The sequence below is a fragment of the Ipomoea nil genome, unplaced genomic scaffold, assembly GCF_001879475.1.
Source record: "Ipomoea nil cultivar Tokyo-kokei standard unplaced genomic scaffold, Asagao_1.1 scaffold3109, whole genome shotgun sequence".
Lineage (NCBI taxonomy): Eukaryota > Viridiplantae > Streptophyta > Magnoliopsida > Solanales > Convolvulaceae > Ipomoea > Ipomoea nil.
The window spans coordinates 393493-415423 of NW_017619537.1; the positions used below are offsets into that span (position 1 = coordinate 393493).

Below are 21931 nucleotides of genomic sequence, written 5' to 3' on the forward strand. Positions count from 1 at the left end.
ATTGAAATTTGGGGCAATTGTATCATTTGTAATTTTGTATGGTTTGACTTTATCCGCGAAGCTTTGTCCACATGCCATGGAGGATGCAGAGAGCATAGATTGTTATGTCAATGAAATTTCAACCTTGAACAAATGTAAGGATAGAAATGCAATTCCTCTGAGCCGTTTAATTAGTCAATAATATTACCTATTTATTGTTCGAAATTCAACATAGCATTCCTCATTTGGAGAGATTGTATCCAAAGGGGAGAAGCTAACACATTTTAAACAATTCATTTGTTTATACGCTTCTCCTTTTTCTTCATACAATCGCGATAACGTACGCAGACTTTATTCTTAGATAATGGCGTTATGGAAATGGGCTTATGGTGTGCTTAAAGATCAAAATAGCATATTCTTGACAAGCTTAACTAGAAGAATCATCTCCCGAAATCCGGCAATTGAAGCTGTAGTTATCAAAGCCACCCGTCACGATGAATGTCCAACTGAAAAAAGGTACGTTGATAGATTATATGAATGGATAAATCTATCTCCAAATGATCTCAAGCCTATCGTATGGGCTATTACATTGCGAGTGGAGAAAACTAGGAGTTGGGAGGTGGCCCTTAAGGGGCTTATGTTGATGCACCGTGTTATGTGCTTCAACGTTGTGGATGTAAACATGGTCGGACGGCTGCCATTCAACCTCTCTAGTTTTACAGATGGGTATTGCGACCTTGAGGAGGCATGGTGCCTAAATGCATTTGTGCGTTCCTATTTTGCATTCCTAGACCACAAATCAATCATCCTTTTTCAAAATCCACGAGAGGATGATAATTATAAAACAAAGTCGTTGGATTACAAACTGTCCCATTTCTCTATCTCACACGACCTTAACATGCTTCAAAATCTACAAGGATTACTTGATTTTTTGCTCCAAGTAAAGCCCCACTTGGAGATAGCAGATGTGCCGCTTGTTGTGGAAGCCATGGACATGATCATGGTTGAGATATACAATATTTATCATCAAATATGCATTGGAATCGCAAGAGTTTTGCTACGAATATACATGGTCGGAAAAACTGATGTCAAGATCGCACATCAAATTGTGCAAAAGGCAACACTACAAGGTGAAGCTCTCACATTGTACTATGAGTTTTGCATAGAACATGGGTTGACCACTGAATCAAATTGTCCCAAAGTGAAACAAATCTCGGAAGAAGACATTCGAGAGCTCGAGGATATCATAAATGGACCTTCACCTTCTCTTTCTAGCTTGGCCAATGATTACCTTAACAAGTCGATAGTAGCGATCAAAGAACAAGAAAAAGAGACCATGGCAAAAAGCGAGTTGAAAACCGTAATCACTAACCATTGGGAGACATTTGATGATACTCAAATGGTTTTAACAATCACATGTGACGCTAATAATGTGCATGTTAATTCTCATCAAGACTTACCAGATCTCATAAGTTTTTTGGATTTATTGTCAGAATAGAGGAGAAAAATTTTGTATATGTACAATTTTGTGCACATGCTATCTAGATAGTTGAATGAGATTTTATTTTAATTTTTTTTCTTTTTTATCTCATTTGCTTACTCCAACTAGGGATGTCAACGCGGCGGGGGACATACCTACCATCGGCCATCCCCGCCCCCTACTTTCTTCCCATTCACCGTTCCCGTCGGGAAAGGGACAAATCTCCACATCCCTATCCCTACGGGTATTATTCGGGGCACGGGGAATTTCTACTCCGTTAATACGTTATAAAAAAAAAATTAAACATTAAAAAATATTTAAATAAATAACGCATATATATATTCATTCCCAACTTAAAATAATATTCAATATTTTACAATTAAACATGTTATTTAAATATGCATTTCATAAGCATGACATACAATAATGACAAAAATACTTCTAAAATTATATATATTGTATATAAATTAAAGTAATACATATGTGTGTGTTGTGCGGCTATACATACATCCATATGCGTTATTTGATTTAAATCACATGAGATCAGTGGATCTAGTGTTTCATGTGAGGTAACACCTTTAGTTAAAAAAGGAAAAAATCATATCAACACCCTTTTATCAAATCCAAAACTGATCTAAGTACATGGTTCACTCATAATCCTTCTAAATGTCAAAGTATGCACATATTAAATATTTTCTTTGACTTTGCACATGACCTCCACTATCTTTAATTCTTTATCAACGATTAAAAAAAAAAGGCAGCCTTAAAAAAACGCAGACTATCTTGACTCAACAAATAGAAAATGGCATCACTACAACTTCACCTGCGCATAAATACAGGAAAGCCTTCAAATAAATTTTCCCAGACGGCCGGCGATGGAGTTTCCCACGGCGAGTTTGACCGATTGTGAGAAGGCGATGCCGGTGATTGGGTTGGGCACCTGTGCGTATCCCCGGCCCGACACCGGGACGACCAAGGCCGCAATTGTGGAAGCCATCAGGGCAGGATACCGGCACTTCGACACCGCCTTCGCTTACGGCTCAGAGAAGCCGCTCGGGGAGGCAATCGCCGAAGCAGTGAATCTGGGGCTGGTCCGCCGCGAGGACCTCTTCGTCACAACTAAGCTGTGGGCCAGCTTTGCTCATCCGGATCAAGTTGTTCCTGCCTGCAAAATGAGCCTCCAGTGAGTCAAACTGTCACATATATATATTCATTCCTTCAAACCTTCATTGAGCCTATATATCCACAATTATATATTGTATTCGCTATATGCATGTTTAATTTGGACACCTTTTTAGCGATCTAATTGGAAAAAAAAATTGTCAAAATACAGATCTTAGTTATTATCCATACTTTGATATTTATGTGCCATATATTTTTTATTTGGAAGAAAAAATAATACTCCGGAGTATATTCTTTTGGATACATATTTTTTTGAGTTAATTACTAAAATGGTATATTGACTATTACGAAATTATTAATTTGGTTCTTAACTATTTTTGATGAATTAAGTCCCTCAATTTTAAATTTTTTAATCAATTTGGTCATCTTTTAGTTTTGCCATTAGATATCTGTTAATTTAGAACTAAATTGGTAATTTCGCTATAGTCAAAAGACTATTTTGATAATTAACTTTTCGAAGGAAATGGTACATGTGATGACCGAAATAGTCCATTGACTAGCAAAATTATCAATTTGATCTCGAGTTAATAGATGTCTAACGACAAACAAACGGAGGATGAAATTAATTAAGATTTTTAAAGTTGAGGGCTGTAATTGGTAAAGAAAAAGAGTCAAGGACCAAATTTGTTATTTTGTTATAGTGAAGGGACCATTTCAATAATTAACTCTATTTTTCTTATAGTCAACTGTCTACTAGTGCGCATAGTCAACATCTATATTCTGTTTTTCCTAGAGTCAACAATTATGGTCTGGCCTGGAAACCATTCATTAATTCGGTTAATTTAGGTTGAATAATAATAATCCATTTAAATATAAAACAATCATCGTCCCATAATGGAAGTAGACATTTAAAAAAAAAAAAAAAAGAATTGAGAAGTGATTGAATTATATATTTTGGTTGCATATTCATTAATGCAGGAATTTGGGTTTAGAAAATGTGGACATGTATCTGATACACCTACCAGTTAGACTGAAGGAAATGGTAGAAAGTATGCCAGTTTCAGAGGAGAAGATTGAGGCATTGGATATAAAGGGTGTGTGGGAAGGGATGGAAGAGTGCAAGAGGATTGGGCTGACAAAGGGAATTGGAGTCAGCAATTTCTCCTGTAAAATGCTTCAACATCTCCTTTCTGTTGCCAAAATCCCCCCTGCTATCAATCAAGTAAGTGTCACTTAATGGGATTTGATAACCCGATTAAGGATACAAACTTGTAACCATAAGGTCACGAGTTTGAATCTCAGTCCTCTTGGACAACCTAGATTGGTTTACCGGTTTGAGCCAGTCAGCTATGGGTGCCGTCTAGGGTCAAAAGGCGGATTTACCCAGTGCTAGTGACTGTGAATTTCCCTCGTTACCTCTAAGCTGGTTTACTTTCTTTTAATCCTTTGCCTACTAGGGTGACGACCCTCGAATAATAACTGCTGATTTCCCTGGTCAGGTTGAGATGAACCCAATATGGCAGCAAGAGAAGCTGAGGGAGTTTTGCAAGGCAGAGGGAATTCATGTGACAGCATTTTCTCCCCTGGGTGCAAACAACACCAAATGGGGAGACAATAGGGTTATGGGGTGTGATGTGCTAACACAGATTGCAAAAGCCAAAGGGAAAAGTGTTGCGCAGGTGTCACTGCGGTGGATTTATGAGCAAGGCGTGAGCTTGGTGACTAAGAGCTTTAACAAGGAGAGGATGAGAGAGAACCTCCAAATATTTGATTGGTGCCTTAGTGAAGAAGACCACAAAATGATCAGTCAGATTCCACAGCGGAAGGGTAATACTCTGGCCGCCATTTTTGGACCTCATCCTCTTGTGCTGCAACTCGATGCAGACCTATGAGTGAATGCATGCATACATTCTCACTATATATCATCACTACGTCTACATACATACTAAGAATTATGCATGTCTTTTAATTTGTTCCACTGGTTTTCATTTCCATTTATCTGTACAATTCAATAAATATATATACCACGCACAAGGTGCTTGTTTCAAGTTTTATAAAGTAATTTCTCTATAGTTTGCCAACATGATTATGAAAATCTTTGTGTATGTACCATGGGTTGTTGCTTCGTAAAAACATTCACACATAGAGAGCCAGGCATTGTGAACATCCAATTAGTGGATTAATAAGTTTTTTGTTATGGCAAGAGATAAGAGAAGTCTTATGTTAGTTAGTTTGACCACTAGACTAAAAGTGTCAAAGTAATCTTCTCTTTAAACTTGATTGTACAATAGGACATTGAACTCTTAGTCGATCATTGTTCACTATTTAGAGCTCTTCATAGTTTGAGTAATAGCTGGGCCTAGAATCTTCTACACATGTGATCGATGCTTTGTTACCTATAAAGCCACAAGTCATGTGGCGAAGTGTCAGAGAATGAACCTTATTTATTTAATTTAAGGATTTTAACACTGGACATTGACGTAGTATATTGTGTACACCCTTTTGACTTTTTCAGTGAGCGTGACTAAAGTGGTTGTGCCTAACTTCTAAATGTGCTTTGGATGTAATGAATGCAATTGAATTTTGTATTGGAAGTTTGTATAATTCTCTTTCTCCCACCCCCCACCTCCCGGGGGCTTTCTCCCTTTAAGTATAATTTGGTTGGAGTTGAGATCTTTTACAACAAGATGATAATAAAGAAAAAGATATTATTATTAGTGGTGAAACGTTTGACAGATAAGATAGAGTTGGTTAGGGTAGAAACATGCAACACAATTGTTATTATAGGACACATGAAGGATAGGGTATATAGAACTAATAGAAGTTTGTCCAATACTAAAAATATTCAAACTTGTGTCATTACTAGCTCGGAGAGTGTGATTCCCTGTGTATTCTTCTACTCGTAGCAAGTAAGAATTTGAAGTGGCATGATAGGTGGCACCAATAATGTCTTAAAACAAGTTCTAAAAAAACGATACAACAACTAAATCGTTGGAATAAATCATGTGTGCTTGCTTATTAGGTACCCCTGAATACCTCCTATAGCATTGTAAAGCAATATGACCAAAACTATTGCAGATTTTGCACTTCGAAACATAGCTATGGCCGTGACCTCCTCTGTGCAAAATTACGGCCACAAGGTTATTTATAATTAAACGATTGAAGAAGGTAAAACACAATCAAATTTAAAAAAAAAAAAAAAAAAAATCAACAATAGATTAAAGTGAAGTACAAATGTACAATATATATCAAGTTTCACAAGTGGCGGCAGTGATGAACAATAATAATTACTTTGTAGGTAAATTTTAAAACACCATAGCATAAGATATTAATTAAGATATGGTATTGACGTCCAAGAATAATAGAAAAAATAGATACAAGTGCTGTAACATGAAATTGGGCATTATAAAGCTTTCCATAACATTACAAGTTAATTCTAGAATTAGTCCCATTACATTACAAAGTTATGTTGAATAATTGAGTATACTACCCGGCGGCCCGGCTTTAAAATTGGACAGCATGCATGCATTGTATGCAGTGCGTTTTGAAATGTATGTGGATACAAATAACTAATAAGTTTGAAATGGAATATATATAATATATATTCAGTCAGTCGATGCATAAAGACAAATCAAGATTGAGGATGGGAGGTTTGAGGAGCAAGCCAAAATTAGGGTTAGGGTTAGGGTTAGAGCATGATGAGATTGCAGCAGCCTCACTAATCTCACTTGTGGAAGAAGCATTATTGTTACTTGTTTGAGTAGATGGAGGAGGCAATATTGAGAGAGACAATGACAATCTGCACCCTTCTTCTTCATCTTTCTCTTCCTCACTTTCACGTTTGCGCTTCTTTGATGTCTTCCATTTTTCTTCTTTTCCTCCACCTTCAACCACCTGCCATGTCCATGTCCGACGAGTACGCGAAGATAGATTAGCTTGGAGATCAGCAGAGAAACAAGATTGTGCATGTCATCCATATATGTGATTACATGTAGTATTTAGCATCACAATCCTTACTGATATGTATTTCCTCCTTTTCCAATTGAATGTTGAAATTTTAGAAAATTTAATGCTTCACCAAAGTTGAGTAGCTCGGGACCACTTCGACCAAGTTGGTCTAATAACTTAGTAACCACAATGTTACAAGTTCGATTCTCTTTTTGGACACATACAAAATTTACCTATTACACACATTCAGATAATGACGAATTTCTCTATACCTTAAAATTTATGGCCTTGTTTGATAAAATAGTTAGCCTATCAATCAATTTTGGTTTATTTGATCACTATTAACTATTTGATTTGGTTAAACAATCAAAATGAGTGTTTGATTAATTAGATTTTTATAATAACTTATTGCTCAAAAATGTTAAAATTTAAAAAAACTATTCAAAGTAGTCTTTTTCGATCAGTTTTTTTAAAAAATCATCTTATATGTAATTAGTTAATAGTTAACGGTTAATTTATTAAACATTTTTTTACAATTAACTAACCCTCTAATATAACTCAATTAGCTAAGAGCTGTAGGGTCTATTTACCAAACACTGTAGTATATATGATATAGTAGTAGTAGCTTTACTAATTAAGCTAAGGGAGCAGAAGAAGAGTGTGTGGACTGCCAACGAATTAATTAAGCAGCAGGTGATGAGTGAAAATATCCTCTTCGATCTCCAATCAGATGAGACGGCCCCCAAGACAGGCCGGCCATTTAATTTGTACACAAGTAATTAAAATTTCCACATTTACTCATCCAACGCATTAAATGCAGCGTTTGGATTATTTCATTTCATTCACAACTATGCAAGCCATAACTAGTTAGCTGGCTCCACTATCACTCTCACTCCCTGCCCTCTTCAATTCCTTCCTGCAAACTCCACCATATATGCCTTTGCTTTTCCCTATTCACCATCTCACAATTTCTACATATATGATTTGACACTTCCTTTCCCTTTATCAGATTTATTGTTTCATTTCTTAAAGGCCGTTTTGAGGGAGATTAGAGTGGTTAAAACGTAACTATTTAGAGAGAGAGAGAGAGAGAGAGAAAGGGTACCTTGAAAAAGTCAAGCTCTTGATGAGTGGGTATGAATGGGGGGAGGTTGCAAAAAGCGTTGAGGCTGCTGCTATGATTGGGACATTCTGGTGGCTGTGTAGCATTGCAAAAGTAGGGGGAGGGGGTGGGGGGATTCTTATTGAGCCCACAGAACAAACAACAACATTCTTCCTCGCAAATTATTCTTCTTTTTTCTCGCCCCTTCCCAACCTTGTGCTTCTCCGACGACATACCCCAACTCGCACTCTCCTCTGTTCGCCCTCCTCTACTCATATAAATAATACATACATATTTAATACAGCCCATTAAATTATCATAAATGTATGTATAGTATGTAGTACCTTTTGGAGGGAAGAGGACAAGGGTTAAGCTGGAACACAAGAGAAGATGATGATGAAGGGGAAGAAGACGATAAATGATGGTAATCATGGCGGGCATGGGCTGCTGCAGCAGTACGGACTACGTCGACAAAGGGTTGTTTGGTTTTCTCCTCCGCACTGTTTTTATCCTCTTCTACTTGTTGTAAAAAAAAAAAAAAAAAAAAAAAAAAGTCAAATTAAAGCACAGAAGAACAGGTGACAAAAAACATAAACTTTCACTATATACATACATATTACATACATATGCTAGCTGTAAAATACAGTAGCTAGGTAGGAGTTGAATATGCATGGGTACGGTACGTTGAATAGCTGGCCAGGCCTGGATAATATATTATCATACATACCTTGGTTGCTGAGATCAGGCTTCATGCTCCTGTACATCTGTACGGTTTTCAAAATAAATTAAATAAAAAGAAGAGATCGATCGGAAATTAAATTAAACTACATAATAGTGTAAAAGAAATAAAAGAAGGGAAATGAAGCTAGCTAGGTACCTGAAGATGGCTTTTGACATGAGAGATGGTGAGGTCTGGAACATTCATGAGCTGCAGCACAAGCTTTGGTGTAGCCTCTATATATATATATATATATATATATATATATATATATATATATATATATATATCATCATACATGCATATATTATTATAAATAATTAATTACATAATCAAAACCCAGCCAACCAGCCAGCAGATTCAAATTTATTTATTAATGATAATAAAATAAAAGAGAGAGAGAACTGACTGTGTTGGCCTCCAAGAGCGTTAATGGCATGAAGAAAGCAGCTATGGAGATCAGGAGTCCATCTGAGACGAGGCACCTTTGACCTCACGTATTGCCTCACTCCACTGCCGCTTCCGCCGCTGCTCCTTCCGCAACTTCCCATCGATCTGATCTGATGTTTACGTACGTACTCACCAAACAAATAAATTCGATCTATATCTGATCTGATCTGATCTAACCGCCCTAATGAGAGAGAAGATGGAATGAAATCGATGTTGTGAAATCGCTTAGCGTCGTCGGAAATATATATATATATATGTAGGAGCCAGGAGGTTTAAATGCCGCCCAGCCTGCAAGCTATACTAGGTGGTAGTCCGTAATGATGGATCAGAGGACGCAAACCTCATAGGAGGTGAGGTGAGGAGGATTATTGGATATTGGCTATATATCTAGCTTCCAAATACTATAGGAGAAGGGTAGCCTTCAGGATCGCCGCCGGCCGGCACAACTCCAGAAGATAGAGTGCGAGAGAGAGAGAGAGAGAGCTAGGTGGACTAGTGATATGATGTGTAGTATGTAGGAATTTTGAAGCGAAGAAGGAATTCATTTGAGTTGAGGACTGAGGAGGGAAAAAGTCTATGCATGTACTGCACACCACAGGCACAGGATCGAATGTCATATTTTGATGCCTGACGGAGTCATGAGGAGTCTCTTCAATTCTTCGCCCTAGTCAAACAACCTTTATTTTTTTCCAACTAATTTTATATCTACTTTCATTCTATATTCATTCTTTTTTCTCCAATCAAATTTAAACATTTAAGGGCTGTTTATTTCACCAACTCGAAATGTTAAATTCTTATGGTTAGTTAAAATTAAGGTATATAATATAATCATGGTTTAATGTTATCTTTTATATATATATATATATATATATATATATATATATATAGAGAGAGAGAGAGAGACTGAGAGAGAGAGAGGAAATTGAAGGGATCAGGTAAAGGTGGTACTTCCCGTATGATTGTGCGGGTAGACGCAGATTAAGCATTACACTAGTGCACTTTAAGTACACAACACACGCACATTAAACACACAAACAAAATACGTTCAAAACACAAACTCATGCACCTTAAGCACAACCCTCACGCACTTTAAACACGACACTCACACACCTTAAGCACAAAAACATACGCACCTTAAATTTTAACAACTCACATTAAGTACACACTCACGCACTTTAAGCACAAAACTAATGCACTTTAAAGTTTCAACAACAACTCACACAACAACTCGCATTAATTAAGTACACACTCACGCACATTAAGCACAAAACTCACGCACATTAGGCACAAGACTCACGTACCTTAAGTACAAAACTCACACACATTAAGTATTATATACTCACGCACATTAAGCACAAACATCACACATCTTTAACACAATACTCACGCACATTAAGTACAAAACTCGCGCACATTAATCACCCGCACAATCGCACGGAAACCTCCACCCACACTAGAACTTAAACCTATATATATATATATATATATATATATATATATATATATATATATATATATATATATATATATATATAATAAGCTAACATAAAATATATATTTTTAAATAATTATAATTAAAATGACAAAATTTATAAATATTCAAGATTATCTTACATCTTACTTAACCTAAGAAAGGGAAGGAAATCACATTCTCTTCAAAATCTTATGTGGAGGGAATGTTTCACTTATAGCTTATTAGGAATGTTTCATTTATAGCTTAGGAATGTTTCAATTATCAATAGTTCTATTTGAATTCATGTTTTATTATCACCTTATTCTTTTACTACAAAATTACAATTTATTTTCCCATAATTTTTCTCCCAACCAAACATGTTGTTAACGTCTATCCAATCTACCATAATAATGAATATATTTGTACTAGTAGCCTAGTTGTACTATATATCCACAAAAAATTATTACTTCATCCATCACATTTCAATTGTGTTATTATTTATTTGTTAAACTAACTATTTTAAAACATTTTCTCATCATTATTCCGTATAAAATTATTATTTTTTTCCTTCAATACGGGGTAATATTTTTATTATAATTTTTAAATATATAAATTTTATATATTAATATTATATTTAATATCATAACTATTTAAATGGTAAATAACTTTAATCAAATAGCGTTAATTAAATATTGCACATGAAATAGTACAAATGAAGTTCAACTCATCAATATCAAGCACCTTCACTGCCCTTACTTTGGGCTTGTGTGGGGAGGTAAACACCAATCAGTATACCATCCGTGGACCACGGACATTAGTTACATTTTTAAGATTCGAAAAATTCATTTTTTAAAAATACATTATTTGATTACTGAAGGGTCTTATTTAGTATACTACCAAAATAATGAGCGTTTAGTACATAAATAATACTCTGTATAATTCAGTATATTAAAAATAAATATTTATTCATGTTTCACGTTGTAATGTTGATTATGATCTACAATACAATTTGTCAATAAATACATCCTCAAAAAATGAAACAAAGTTATTAATTTTTTAAATTATTATTGATTAACCAATTAACTTTTGTCCTACTATGCCACTAATCCACTATATGGTTGATAATAGGAAACGACAAATTTCTGAGAAAAAAAGACTGGTTATGGCAAGAAACAATCATGCCAGATTATAATTTGTTTTTAGTTTTTATTAAATTAGTCATTAGTGTTTGCAAGCATTGCAAACTCGGTTTTGGGAGCTTTTTTAACAATTTTATTTTTGTTGGTTCGTTTGTCTTTCTTAAAATTTAATAATAAATTTAATTTACTTTTATTATAATTTTAAAATGAGCTAAAAAAAATATACCGATGTAAAGAAAATAGTTATAAATTATAAATATATATGATATCCATAATAGAATAGTATGCTATATTTTTAAAAATAAAAAAAAGTATTGTAAAGATTAGAATAATCTAACGGTGGATAGACTTCATACACTACACCCTAATGTCATCCTTTTAAATCTTATATGGTTCTACTAGCTAGCTGGATTAAATAAGTGTAGACTTGAACGATTCAAATTCGACTGATAATTGAGACAGTGGTAGGCTAGTCAAGGGGGCTCAAGCATTGTTTGATATGGTCAAGTCAGTCTGGATGACTTGATTATAACCCAAGCTTTAACATAGGACCCATCGAATTAAATATGATACGGAGTATATCTTTGTCAAACATATGATTCAAGAAAATATGTGATGAGCATTATATATTATCTAAACAAGACTAATGAATTAGTTAATTTTATGAGTTTTGATATAATTTTTACTATATATCAACTACAAATTAATAAATGAAAAAACTTTTGTTAAAGGATGAGTAAGTATAGTATATATTTTCATAATTAAAAAATCGAGTGACTATCTTGTGAATTTATCCATGAGATATGTAAGTTAAAATGAAAAAGTAATATTTATATTAAAAAATGTAGTACTAATAAAAAATAAAGTATTTATTAAGTGTAATACTTTTGACAAAAAATGTTATACTTTTAAATAAACTATAAAAGTATTACTACATTTTTATATTGAGTATTGACGATAGCTGTCTAATAGTTTAACACAAACTTTTACTCTTTTTTTTTTTGAAAGTTATTGACTCTATTACAATATAGTATTTGTTCATAACTGCTTTTTCATCCTAATGAAGCACAAGAAGTCAATACTGCTTTCAGCTAGAATTCACAACCTCCCATATGACATGAAAATTTTGAATGTATATATGTATAGATGTATATAGATGAGATTATAGTTGAGGTAGTTGTTGTTTCATAAATCCAAAAGTGGTGAGGAATTTAGGGTACAAAAAGGTATAATGCATTCTCCATATACTCTGCATAGAAATATATTCCCATCACGAGCATCCGATACGATCCCACCCCCATTCCCTTCTTCAGCTCAGCTCAAGTATGCAGATGAGACGAGACGAGACGAAATGATTACTATACGGCCATTATATACCACTGCACTGAACGCACATACAAATACCAAACTGGATCCATATCGGCTACTGCTACGCTGCTGCTTTGACTCTAACCCCCACCCCCAGTCCCCACCCCCCTCTCATCTCATCTTTAATTACTTCCATTCTCCTTCTCTCTCTCTCTCTCCACACCGCAATCTTCACATCATTACCTTCCACCCCACCCTACACCCTTCTCTTGCTGTAAATTTCTTCTACTCCCACATTTATTAACCCCCATCATGCTCTCCTCCTCTCCCCACAATAAATTTATTGAAGTGTTTGATAAATGACTGTTAGCTGATTGAGTTATGAATTTAACTAGTTGATATTATTAATTAATTGTATAAAAATATGGTAACTAATAACTATAAGGTAACACTCCTTCATATGTCAATATTTTTTTTTTTGGTTCGTAAAATAACTTTACAAGAATGCATATAGGAATTGCATTAAAAAAAAAAACATATAGGAATTAGAAAGAAAAAGAGGAAGAAATGATGAAGCTAGGGCGGGGATAGGGATGGTGGGGCAGAGAGGAGTTTTGTTGGGATTAGGAAAGGAGGCAAAAAGAAAAAGAGACTTTATGGATGGGAGGTATTGGCAGAGAATGGAATGATGGAAATTCCTGTGACTCTGATATTTCAGAAGGGAATGATTATACTTTACACTTACGGACCCCCTCCTCCTTTTTTTTTTTTTAAACAAATTATAATTTACACAAAACATTATTTTTATTTTGGATAGAGAAAAAACAAAGTCCGTAATAATGAAGTATTGAAAATATGGAAATGGATTGGTGGAAGAGGGTAGGGTAGAGTGGTTATGCATCCAATAAGTCCAAACTCAGTATTTATTCTTCTGATCTGATCTGTTCCAACTCTCTGACCATCCTTCTTGTCTACTTCCATCCACTGCCCCCACCCTACCCTATGCCTACTTTCTTGCGCCTGCAGTTTCACATCTCATTGCTCTTTCTTCCTTTTTCATACTCCATCTCTAATTTCCATCTATTTATTGCTACCAACAAATTCTATCATCTTAACAATAATATATATATATATATATATATATATATATATATATATATATATATATATATAATGTTGGGTAATAAGTTGAAAAATCCCAAAATAATAATAATTCTATGGAAAGATTAATATTATATGGGAAAACAGAAAATTGGGAAGGAAAAGGTTGAGTGTTTGGGTATAGGTTTAGCACGAGTTTGAACACAAGGTTCTTTTCCTTAAAACCTTATTTGCTACCTCCCACAAGTGCTAGGAGCGTTGTAGCCTAAGTTTCCCAGGATAAAACGTGCTACGATTCCTTGTTTAAGCACCTAAACAAGGAACCCGGCAAACAAAGCAAAGTAGAGAACACTAGTTGGTAAAGAGAGAGTAGAAACAGAGTTTTGGGAAGCTGAAAGCTACTGGAATTCCTTTCGTTTTGTACTGTGTGAAAATACTACTGCAAAATATGTCTCAAAATATTGTCAATCTTTCCATTTTATGTCTTACTTTCCTTTTTAGTTTGTCCCAAAATATTGTCAATCTTTCCAAAATTAAACATAACTATCATTCTACATTTTCCAATTTATCCTTTTGACTTTTCAAATTTATAGAGGTAAGTACAATTGTACTTTTTACAAATAACACCTACTTTTGAGGGTAAAATTGAAAAGTTAGTAACATTTATTATGTTGTATTAAAAATCGTGCAAAAAGCAAATGAGACAATCAATTAAGGACGAACGGGGCAATAAGTAACAATTTTAAATTTGCCTCACTTGGATATTATGATATACTTAATTTGACATTTAATAAATTCTTAAGAAATATGTCTTTAAATTTAGACAATTTATAGATCCTCATTCTACAGAAAAAAATATCTATATTATCATTTTAGTACGTTTCAAAATAATATGTATTTGAAATAAATACCATAAGTAATTTTATTTTTTAGATTTTTTAAAATAGTTTTTTTTTTTTTTTTTTGGTTAAAGAGATGTATTGTGTTGACTTAGGTAAAAGTCAAAAATGACAGAGAATAAAATAAAAAAATAAAATAAAGTGATGGAGGAGAAGAAATCTGAAGTTGATGCTACGACTCCTACGAGGAGAGGGGAATGAGATCAGATGCTACTCCTCCTGTCCTTTGTATAGCCCCTACCCTAAACCCTAAACCCTAACCCTAACCCTATCAATATGATATGACCACTCCACTCCTCTCCTCTCCTCTATACGTTTCCCTTTGCACTTCCAATATAATTCTCATTCTTCTGCAAATATTCTCTATCCTTTACTATTACTTGATTTACTTCCAAAAATGCGTAAACTTCATTAGTTATTAATAGATCCAAGTATTTAATTTACTATTTGCTTTAAAAACATATATACATTTGATGGTTTTATGAGACTTGGATTTATTATATAAATTGAATATAGATGTAGAAAACGTGATACAATGTTTAAAATATCGATTTAAATTGATTGGTGACCAAAATAATAGGTAAATGTTATAATTTAAGTAATGGAATAGAAATAATATTGTAGTTGTTATGAATTAAACCCTGATCTCTTTAGCTTGGAAGTTTAGACAAAAAATATACCACTAAGCTAGCTATAAAGTAGTGAACCTAGAGATGATGTTTAAATGGGAGACATAAAGCCTCTTATATAGTGTCTAGACCTTCATTCATTCGATGACAAATGTGCCGTCTTCATTAACCTTGTATCTTGATCATACACATGTCCCATATTCACTACCTGCTACTTGTGCATCACCCGCCCTTGATATGAATATATATAGCATGTTACCTCTTTGTACCTAAGAGGTGAAGTAATTAGGCTACTTGGTGGATGTGTTGCTATCCAAGAGGTCACATGATCAAATATTACTGATTGCACTTATTTTTTTGGAACAAAAGGAAGGGCGAAGCCCCGGGAAGCAAAAAACAAAAATCAGTCTATACGGACACAAGGCATCCCAACAACATCATTATGGATAAGCAAATCCAACTTCTTGTGAGGGCAACACGGCAACAAAACCAAGTCAAGATCCATGCCACGATTCTTCGCTAGCCAATTAATAACTTGATTTTGTTCCCGCAACACGTGGTAACAACACACCTCCCAATATTGTTCGTTGGCTTCCAGAAGAATCTTGGGGACTGCAATGTAGATGAAGCTGATGCTTGGGCGGTCCTTGTTGGCGTCAAAGTTGCTTGGCAATTTGGTTACTCCAAGATCGTTATCCAAAGTGACTCGGCGAATATTGATCATTGAATCAAACCCTTATTTAACTCACCGTCCCATGTGTACAGTGTTGGGGCACCCACCTTCACTTGCCACAGTCACACCCCTGCGTGAGGAGTCCAACGGGTCCTCTCACCGATGGCAGGTCATGACCTCTTTACATGGATACTTGTTTAAAAAATGTCAAAAATGCTACGAAGCAACTGCTAGCTCCAAACATCATTCTAGCTCTATCCTTCCAACATTGTGTTCGTGTATGCTCGCAACGTGACTGAAAAATGATGTTGAAAATCAATTATTATATATAATAGTTGGATTCGTAAAAATTGTCCAACTTAAATGATTACACATAAGATGTATTTATTTTTAAAAGAATTGATCTTCCAAGAAGTATTATTGCATCCTCATCAAATGACAGTATTGGCAAATAAATGTCAGCACATGCTTAGCTTATTGGTTTAGTAGACAGTATTTGAGTCATCGTGATTTACATCCTTTCAAATTTTTTTATAGGGTTGTATTCAATCAATTGCGGGAAATAGCCCCATGCATCCAGATGAATTTGATATCCGAGGATGGGGATTCCCAAAAGAATTGAACTAACTGATGCTGAATCACAAAACTGACGGATTTGGTAGCTTAGTTAAGGGAGTTGAATTGTAACATATTGCATTCATTGTCTCCTTAATTGATCGAAACTGAAGTTTGTATATGAGTATCAAATCTTTTCCTCTTGTTGCATCGTTCCTAGGCTATATATCCTTGTTGTCCGGCTAACTAGCAAATAGCAATGGGCAATTTCTTCTTGGCAAGTTGAGAGTTAAGGACCTAATTAAGTTGAGTTCACATATAATATATATATTTTATCCTTCGGTGTGCAATATTATTTGGGTTCTCCTTTTTAATTATTGACACATGTCAAAGATGGGAACTATAACAATTCTATTTAACTCCAAGGGGGCGTTTGGTTCACGGAATCTTGGATTACCTAGGTAATCTGAGTCTGGTAATGTTATATTACATTGTTTGGTTCAAGTTATGAGATTACCAGGTAATGTTATATTACCTGAAAACTAATGTGGCGGTAATGTTTCAAGGTAATGTGATTACCCCCATTTTTTTAGGTAATCTTAAATTACCTTGAATTATTCCAACTTTGCCCTTGTTAACTAATAATAATAATAACATATATATATATATATATATATATATATATATATATATATATATATATATATATATATATATATATATATATATATATATATATTATTGAGGGCATTATTGTAAATTGATTCATATAATCTAAAATATAACCCTGAACCAAACAAGGTAATATTATATTACACAATCCAAACCAAACACACAAGGTAATCTTACATTCCCAAAATCTCACATTACATTCCAGAAGGTAATCCTATTACCTGGGGTAATCCAAGATTCCGTGAACCAAACGCCCCCCAAGGCTAGTCTTGGATTTTTATTTTTGTTACATAGAGAGAGAAAAATGTAAAAAAAAAAAAAAAACAAGTTCCGTGACATAACAATGTATTTGTCTTAATTCAGCTTACAGATCTTGATGGGAAATATTGAATTTATTTTTTTGAGAAATAGAAAAGTTCGATAAACAAATGGTAAGGGTGAAACTTATTTAGCACAAACATGAACAAGAATCCACCACATTCTCTCTGAGTTAAAACAAACAGAGTTTCTATTTTTATGATGAAATTGGATGAATCAGTCCATCAATAACACCCCACTCTCCAGAAAAGCCACAGCCACAGCCTTCAGCACTGCCACAACATTGAGTCACCTTAATCAGATTGGCAGGGATATAATCTAGTCTTAACACAAATGAACAAATTTTGTTCCCAAGTCATTGCATTGTCAAACAAGACAAGAAGCAACCCATAAACAGATGAGATTGTGGGAGGAAACAGTGTTTAAAATATTGAGTACCGGTTTATTATGCAATATACTTTTCTTCTCTTTTGTTGAGCCATGACAGAAATTGTTGAGTCGCACTTTCAGGAAAAACCATAGATTACTTAAACAATAACAGGTACAACACCTTTCTGATGATATTGTCAATAAAAATGCAGGCATAAAAAATCCATCAATTATAAAATTTGATGAACAGAGTTTGCATTGTTCTAAAACAACCTTAGATGAAAAATAAATAAATCAAATATGAATATATCCAGCAGCAAATTTAATTCAAAAAACAACACCCCTAGTTAAACAAGGAGTGGAGAAAAGTAGCATACTAATTTTATAATGCAAACCTAACCATTTCTAACCAAAAGCATGAAGTTCCACTCCATACAGCTTCAAAAGCACCATCAAGGAATGAAATCTAGGGCTTTCCCAGAATGGGTTCCAACCAAGTTGTCAACGTTTAATTGACTAGTAATAATCAAATAAACATGAAAGTGGAGGGACTCTGGCACCCGGCACCCCATACGCACACATACAAATATATTTAAATGCATGTAATCCTATCAGCCATATTTTCTGGAAACAAAATAAAAATAAAAGCTCCTAACTATTTGTCAGACCCAGAATACACTGAACATAAAACATCTTATGCATTATGTCAGTTGATCTACATTGCATACCCTCAATCAACTTCTACCTTGGAAGAAAGCACTCCCCACATCAAGTCATCAACAAGGCAGTACTTAAAACTCTTAAAAACCTAGTCTTATCACATTTTTTGCTGTATTAACAGCTGCATTCATTGGAGATATGAAAATTACCTTCTTGAAGGTAACCACAAATATTTCAAGCATAACAACATTAAAAGGCAAGGCGGAGTACAAAAGTTAAATAACAAAAAAATCATTTCGATCCAGCTACCAATTTTCAGACTCCAGTTTTACAACATGGGAAATTTTTAATACAATGCTTTGGCTAAAAACTCATCCATGAATATGGTAATTTACCATATCCACATTTTTGTAAATGAAATTTAGTTTGACATCCAAATTCTGAAAGAAGAGGTGAGAGTCCATCTCCAGAGAATTCACATGAAGTTTAGCAGAGAACTGAAGGGAGGCATTGAAGATTATGATGATTTGGATTAAGTAGAAAACTGACTTGGTTGATAGCCAACACGAGCACTCTCCTTGTAACTAGTTGAGTTAATTGATGGTTAATGAGAACAAAGTATGGAACAATGAGTCATAAATGATAGAACCCATAGGGACTTGAACTGAACAAAATTTTCAGAGAATTAAGGCACATTTACTTCATTTCTCCAGACCTCCAGTTTTCTAATTCTCTAATTTATCAAGTTTCCAAATTCATTTTTAAAACTCAAATTCGGAGAAAATCATATTATAAATTATAATTACAAATTTGACAACCTAATATTAATTACTTTAAAGATAACAAAAATTAATAAACAAATTATAATAACTAATAAATAAAATATGAATTAATGGAACTGGGGGACGTGGCAGCAACACCATAGACGGAGGCCAGAGAGGGAGGCATCGACGTCCGAGATGGAGGGTGGACGCCGGAGACAGAAGAAATAAAATTAAAAAAAAAAAAAGTAAAATTTTCATTTCTTCAAATGGGAGAACTTGTTAAGGTAGTTCTAAAAAATTTAGAAAAATGGTTTCTCTACTTTTCTATATTTTTCAAATTGAAAATATGAAAAGTAAACAGATTCGGTCATTTATCAAGTTTCCTAAAAAAAAGGCCATTTATCTAATTAGTAAACACACTCAACTTTGGTGTTTGGTTAGAAGGAAGGGATTAGAGGGAAAAGAATTGTAATTCCGTGAGAAAGGGATTAGAGGGAAAAGAATTGTAATTCCGTGAGAAAAGAATAAGTTGAGAATTAAAATTTCACGGAATTACAATTCTTTCCCCCCCTAATCCCTTCCTTCTAACCAAACAATTGCCAACAATTCCAAACAATTCTATTCCTGCCTACCAAATCGAGTAGGTTTACTTTTAAGGTTTCAATTCCTTAAAACCTTAAACTAATTCCAGTCGAGTACTCGAGTAAGCGTGACACTTAGATCAAAGAAATACCTAACAAAAGAACGGAAATATGGCATATTACGCAAATAGTTACACAAATTCCAAACAAAGCTTAAATTTTGTACACCATACATTTCAAATGATTCGTAATTAATGAAATAGAGAAGAAAACTATCCAAGGCAAATGGTGAATTGGGGATAAATGATACATACCAAAATGTTTTTTATTAAACCCTAGAAATAAATTCAGCAAACCAAGAAATTAGGTTTTCCAAACATTCCCAAAATCATACAGAAATTAAATATCAGAGGGGACTGACCCATTGATTGATTGATCGAACGATCGGACACTAGGCATTGGCAGTCTTGGGGGCTAGGGGAATGGACTGCTGGCCGCCACTGTGTTTGATGTGGGCTGCCTCCTGCTGGCGGATCTTCTGCATCTGGAGCATCCGCTCCATAACAAGCTCGTATTCGCACTTCTCGTAGGAGTGGCGCTCGTTCTCGCACTTCCATGGCAGGTACATCTCGGCCTGGCGGCACTTGTTGAGAGGGATCAGCAGGTGGGCGCATTGGTCCCTGTATCCAAGTGGCACCTTCGCCTCAACCATCTCTGCTTGCGTAGCTATCATCTTCTTCGACGACCCTGGCACCTCCATCTCTCCTCTCTCTCTCTCTCTCTCTCTCTCTCTCTCTCTCGATCGATCGATTACGCTACTATTCAGAGTCTCCCTAGTCCAGGCAATAACGAACCTGAAAAGTTCAGGTTGATTTAAAATTATATATTGGGCCTCTTGTCCCCGAGCGGAGTGATAAAGTCCCATTCTACTGCCGAGCCCAACCCACTACATTTCGCAAATTATGCTGTGCAACCGAATGCATCATGCACATGGTGCATTCGATGCAAAACGACGTTGTTTTGGTTAAAAAAATGCGCGTCCCACTTAAAGAAGAAATCAGGTTCGATTCCTGGCAATAGCATTTTTATATATCCATAAATTCATAATTATATATCCACAAATTCATAACTATATATCCACAGTGAATGAACTAAATATCCACAATGAATGAATAAAGTAAATATCTACAATGAATGAACTAAATATCCACAATGAATGAATTAAATATCCAAAAATTCATAACTATATATCCAGAAATTCATAACTATATATCCACAGTGAATGAATGAAGTAAATATCTAAAATGAATGAATTAAATATCCACAATGAATGAACTAAATATCCATAAATTCATAACTATATATCCACAAATTCATAACTATATATCCAGAAATTCATAACTATATATCCACAATAATGCTATTGCCAAGAATCGAACCTGATTTTTTTTTTTTTTTAAGTGGGACGCGCGTTTTTAGTCAAAACGACGTCGTTTTGCATCGTATGCACCATGCGCATGGTGCATTCGGTTGCACAGCATAACTATTGACTACATTTTTGGCCTCTTTGTCACAAATGATTTTGTGGACCCGAATTCAAATATTCACAATTTATATGCTAAATATTCACAATTTATCTTTTAAAAATTTACAATTTGGATACTACAAACACACAATTTTAACATATAGGGGTTATCTTGTTTTGTATTCACAAGTTCCTTTCAAATACTGCAGTTACAAAATATTAACACATTAAAATTTGATGACCATAGGAAATAGCAACTTTAGGCTATTCCTGAGAACTCAGGAATAGCCTAATACCAGGGGGGCCTAGGAATAGGTCATTCCCAGGAACAATGAATAAATATTTTTACCAAACAAAGAAATAGGTCTATTATTAGGAATGCTATTCCATTCCAGGCCTATTCCACGAACCAAACGTGCCATCATTGTTTAAGATAATCAAATTGTAGTTTCAAGACTTATTTGTTAAAATGTTAAATTTTTACTC

General features: G+C 34.5%; 4 protein-coding genes across 7 annotated transcripts; 2 read left to right on the forward strand and 2 right to left on the reverse strand.

The window, feature by feature from the left end:
• Positions 1 to 229: 229 nt before the first annotated feature.
• On the forward strand, positions 230 to 1557 carry LOC109166841 (putative clathrin assembly protein At1g25240). Of its 2 annotated transcripts, XM_019315719.1 has the most exons (2): positions 424 to 495; positions 897 to 1557. In XM_019315719.1, the coding sequence occupies exons 1-2, from the start codon at positions 474 to 476 to the stop codon at positions 1475 to 1477; spliced, it is 603 nt and encodes a 200-aa protein (XP_019171264.1). In that variant the 5' UTR covers positions 424 to 473; the 3' UTR covers positions 1478 to 1557. The 2 variants fall into 2 exon arrangements, with proteins under 2 accessions (XP_019171262.1, XP_019171264.1); XM_019315717.1 differs by having other exon boundaries at positions 230 to 1557.
• Positions 1558 to 2267: 710 nt separating this feature from the next.
• LOC109166850 (D-galacturonate reductase-like) lies at positions 2268 to 21209 on the forward strand. Of its 2 annotated transcripts, XM_019315739.1 has the most exons (4): positions 2268 to 2642; positions 3560 to 3803; positions 4081 to 4473; positions 21200 to 21209. In XM_019315739.1, the coding sequence occupies exons 1-3, from the start codon at positions 2335 to 2337 to the stop codon at positions 4471 to 4473; spliced, it is 945 nt and encodes a 314-aa protein (XP_019171284.1). In that variant the 5' UTR covers positions 2268 to 2334; the 3' UTR covers positions 21200 to 21209. The 2 variants fall into 2 exon arrangements, with proteins under 2 accessions (XP_019171284.1, XP_019171283.1); XM_019315738.1 differs by lacking the exon at positions 21200 to 21209 and having other exon boundaries at positions 4081 to 4670.
• On the reverse strand, positions 6142 to 9715 carry LOC109166849. Of its 2 annotated transcripts, XM_019315737.1 has the most exons (7): positions 9704 to 9715; positions 8759 to 9282; positions 8509 to 8585; positions 8359 to 8395; positions 7976 to 8147; positions 7635 to 7899; positions 6142 to 6475 (listed from the first exon to the last, which is right to left on the reverse strand). In XM_019315737.1, exons 2-7 carry the CDS (start codon positions 8898 to 8900, stop codon positions 6191 to 6193), a joined length of 978 nt encoding a protein of 325 aa, XP_019171282.1. In that variant the 5' UTR covers positions 8901 to 9282; positions 9704 to 9715; the 3' UTR covers positions 6142 to 6190. The 2 variants fall into 2 exon arrangements, with proteins under 2 accessions (XP_019171282.1, XP_019171281.1); XM_019315736.1 differs by lacking the exon at positions 9704 to 9715 and having other exon boundaries at positions 8759 to 9416.
• On the reverse strand, positions 20342 to 20815 carry LOC109166852 (NADH dehydrogenase [ubiquinone] 1 beta subcomplex subunit 7). The gene is made up of 2 exons (XM_019315741.1): positions 20724 to 20815; positions 20342 to 20689 (listed from the first exon to the last, which is right to left on the reverse strand). Exon 2 carries the CDS (start codon positions 20678 to 20680, stop codon positions 20372 to 20374), a length of 309 nt encoding a protein of 102 aa, XP_019171286.1. The 5' UTR covers positions 20681 to 20689; positions 20724 to 20815; the 3' UTR covers positions 20342 to 20371.
• Positions 21210 to 21931: the final 722 nt, after the last annotated feature.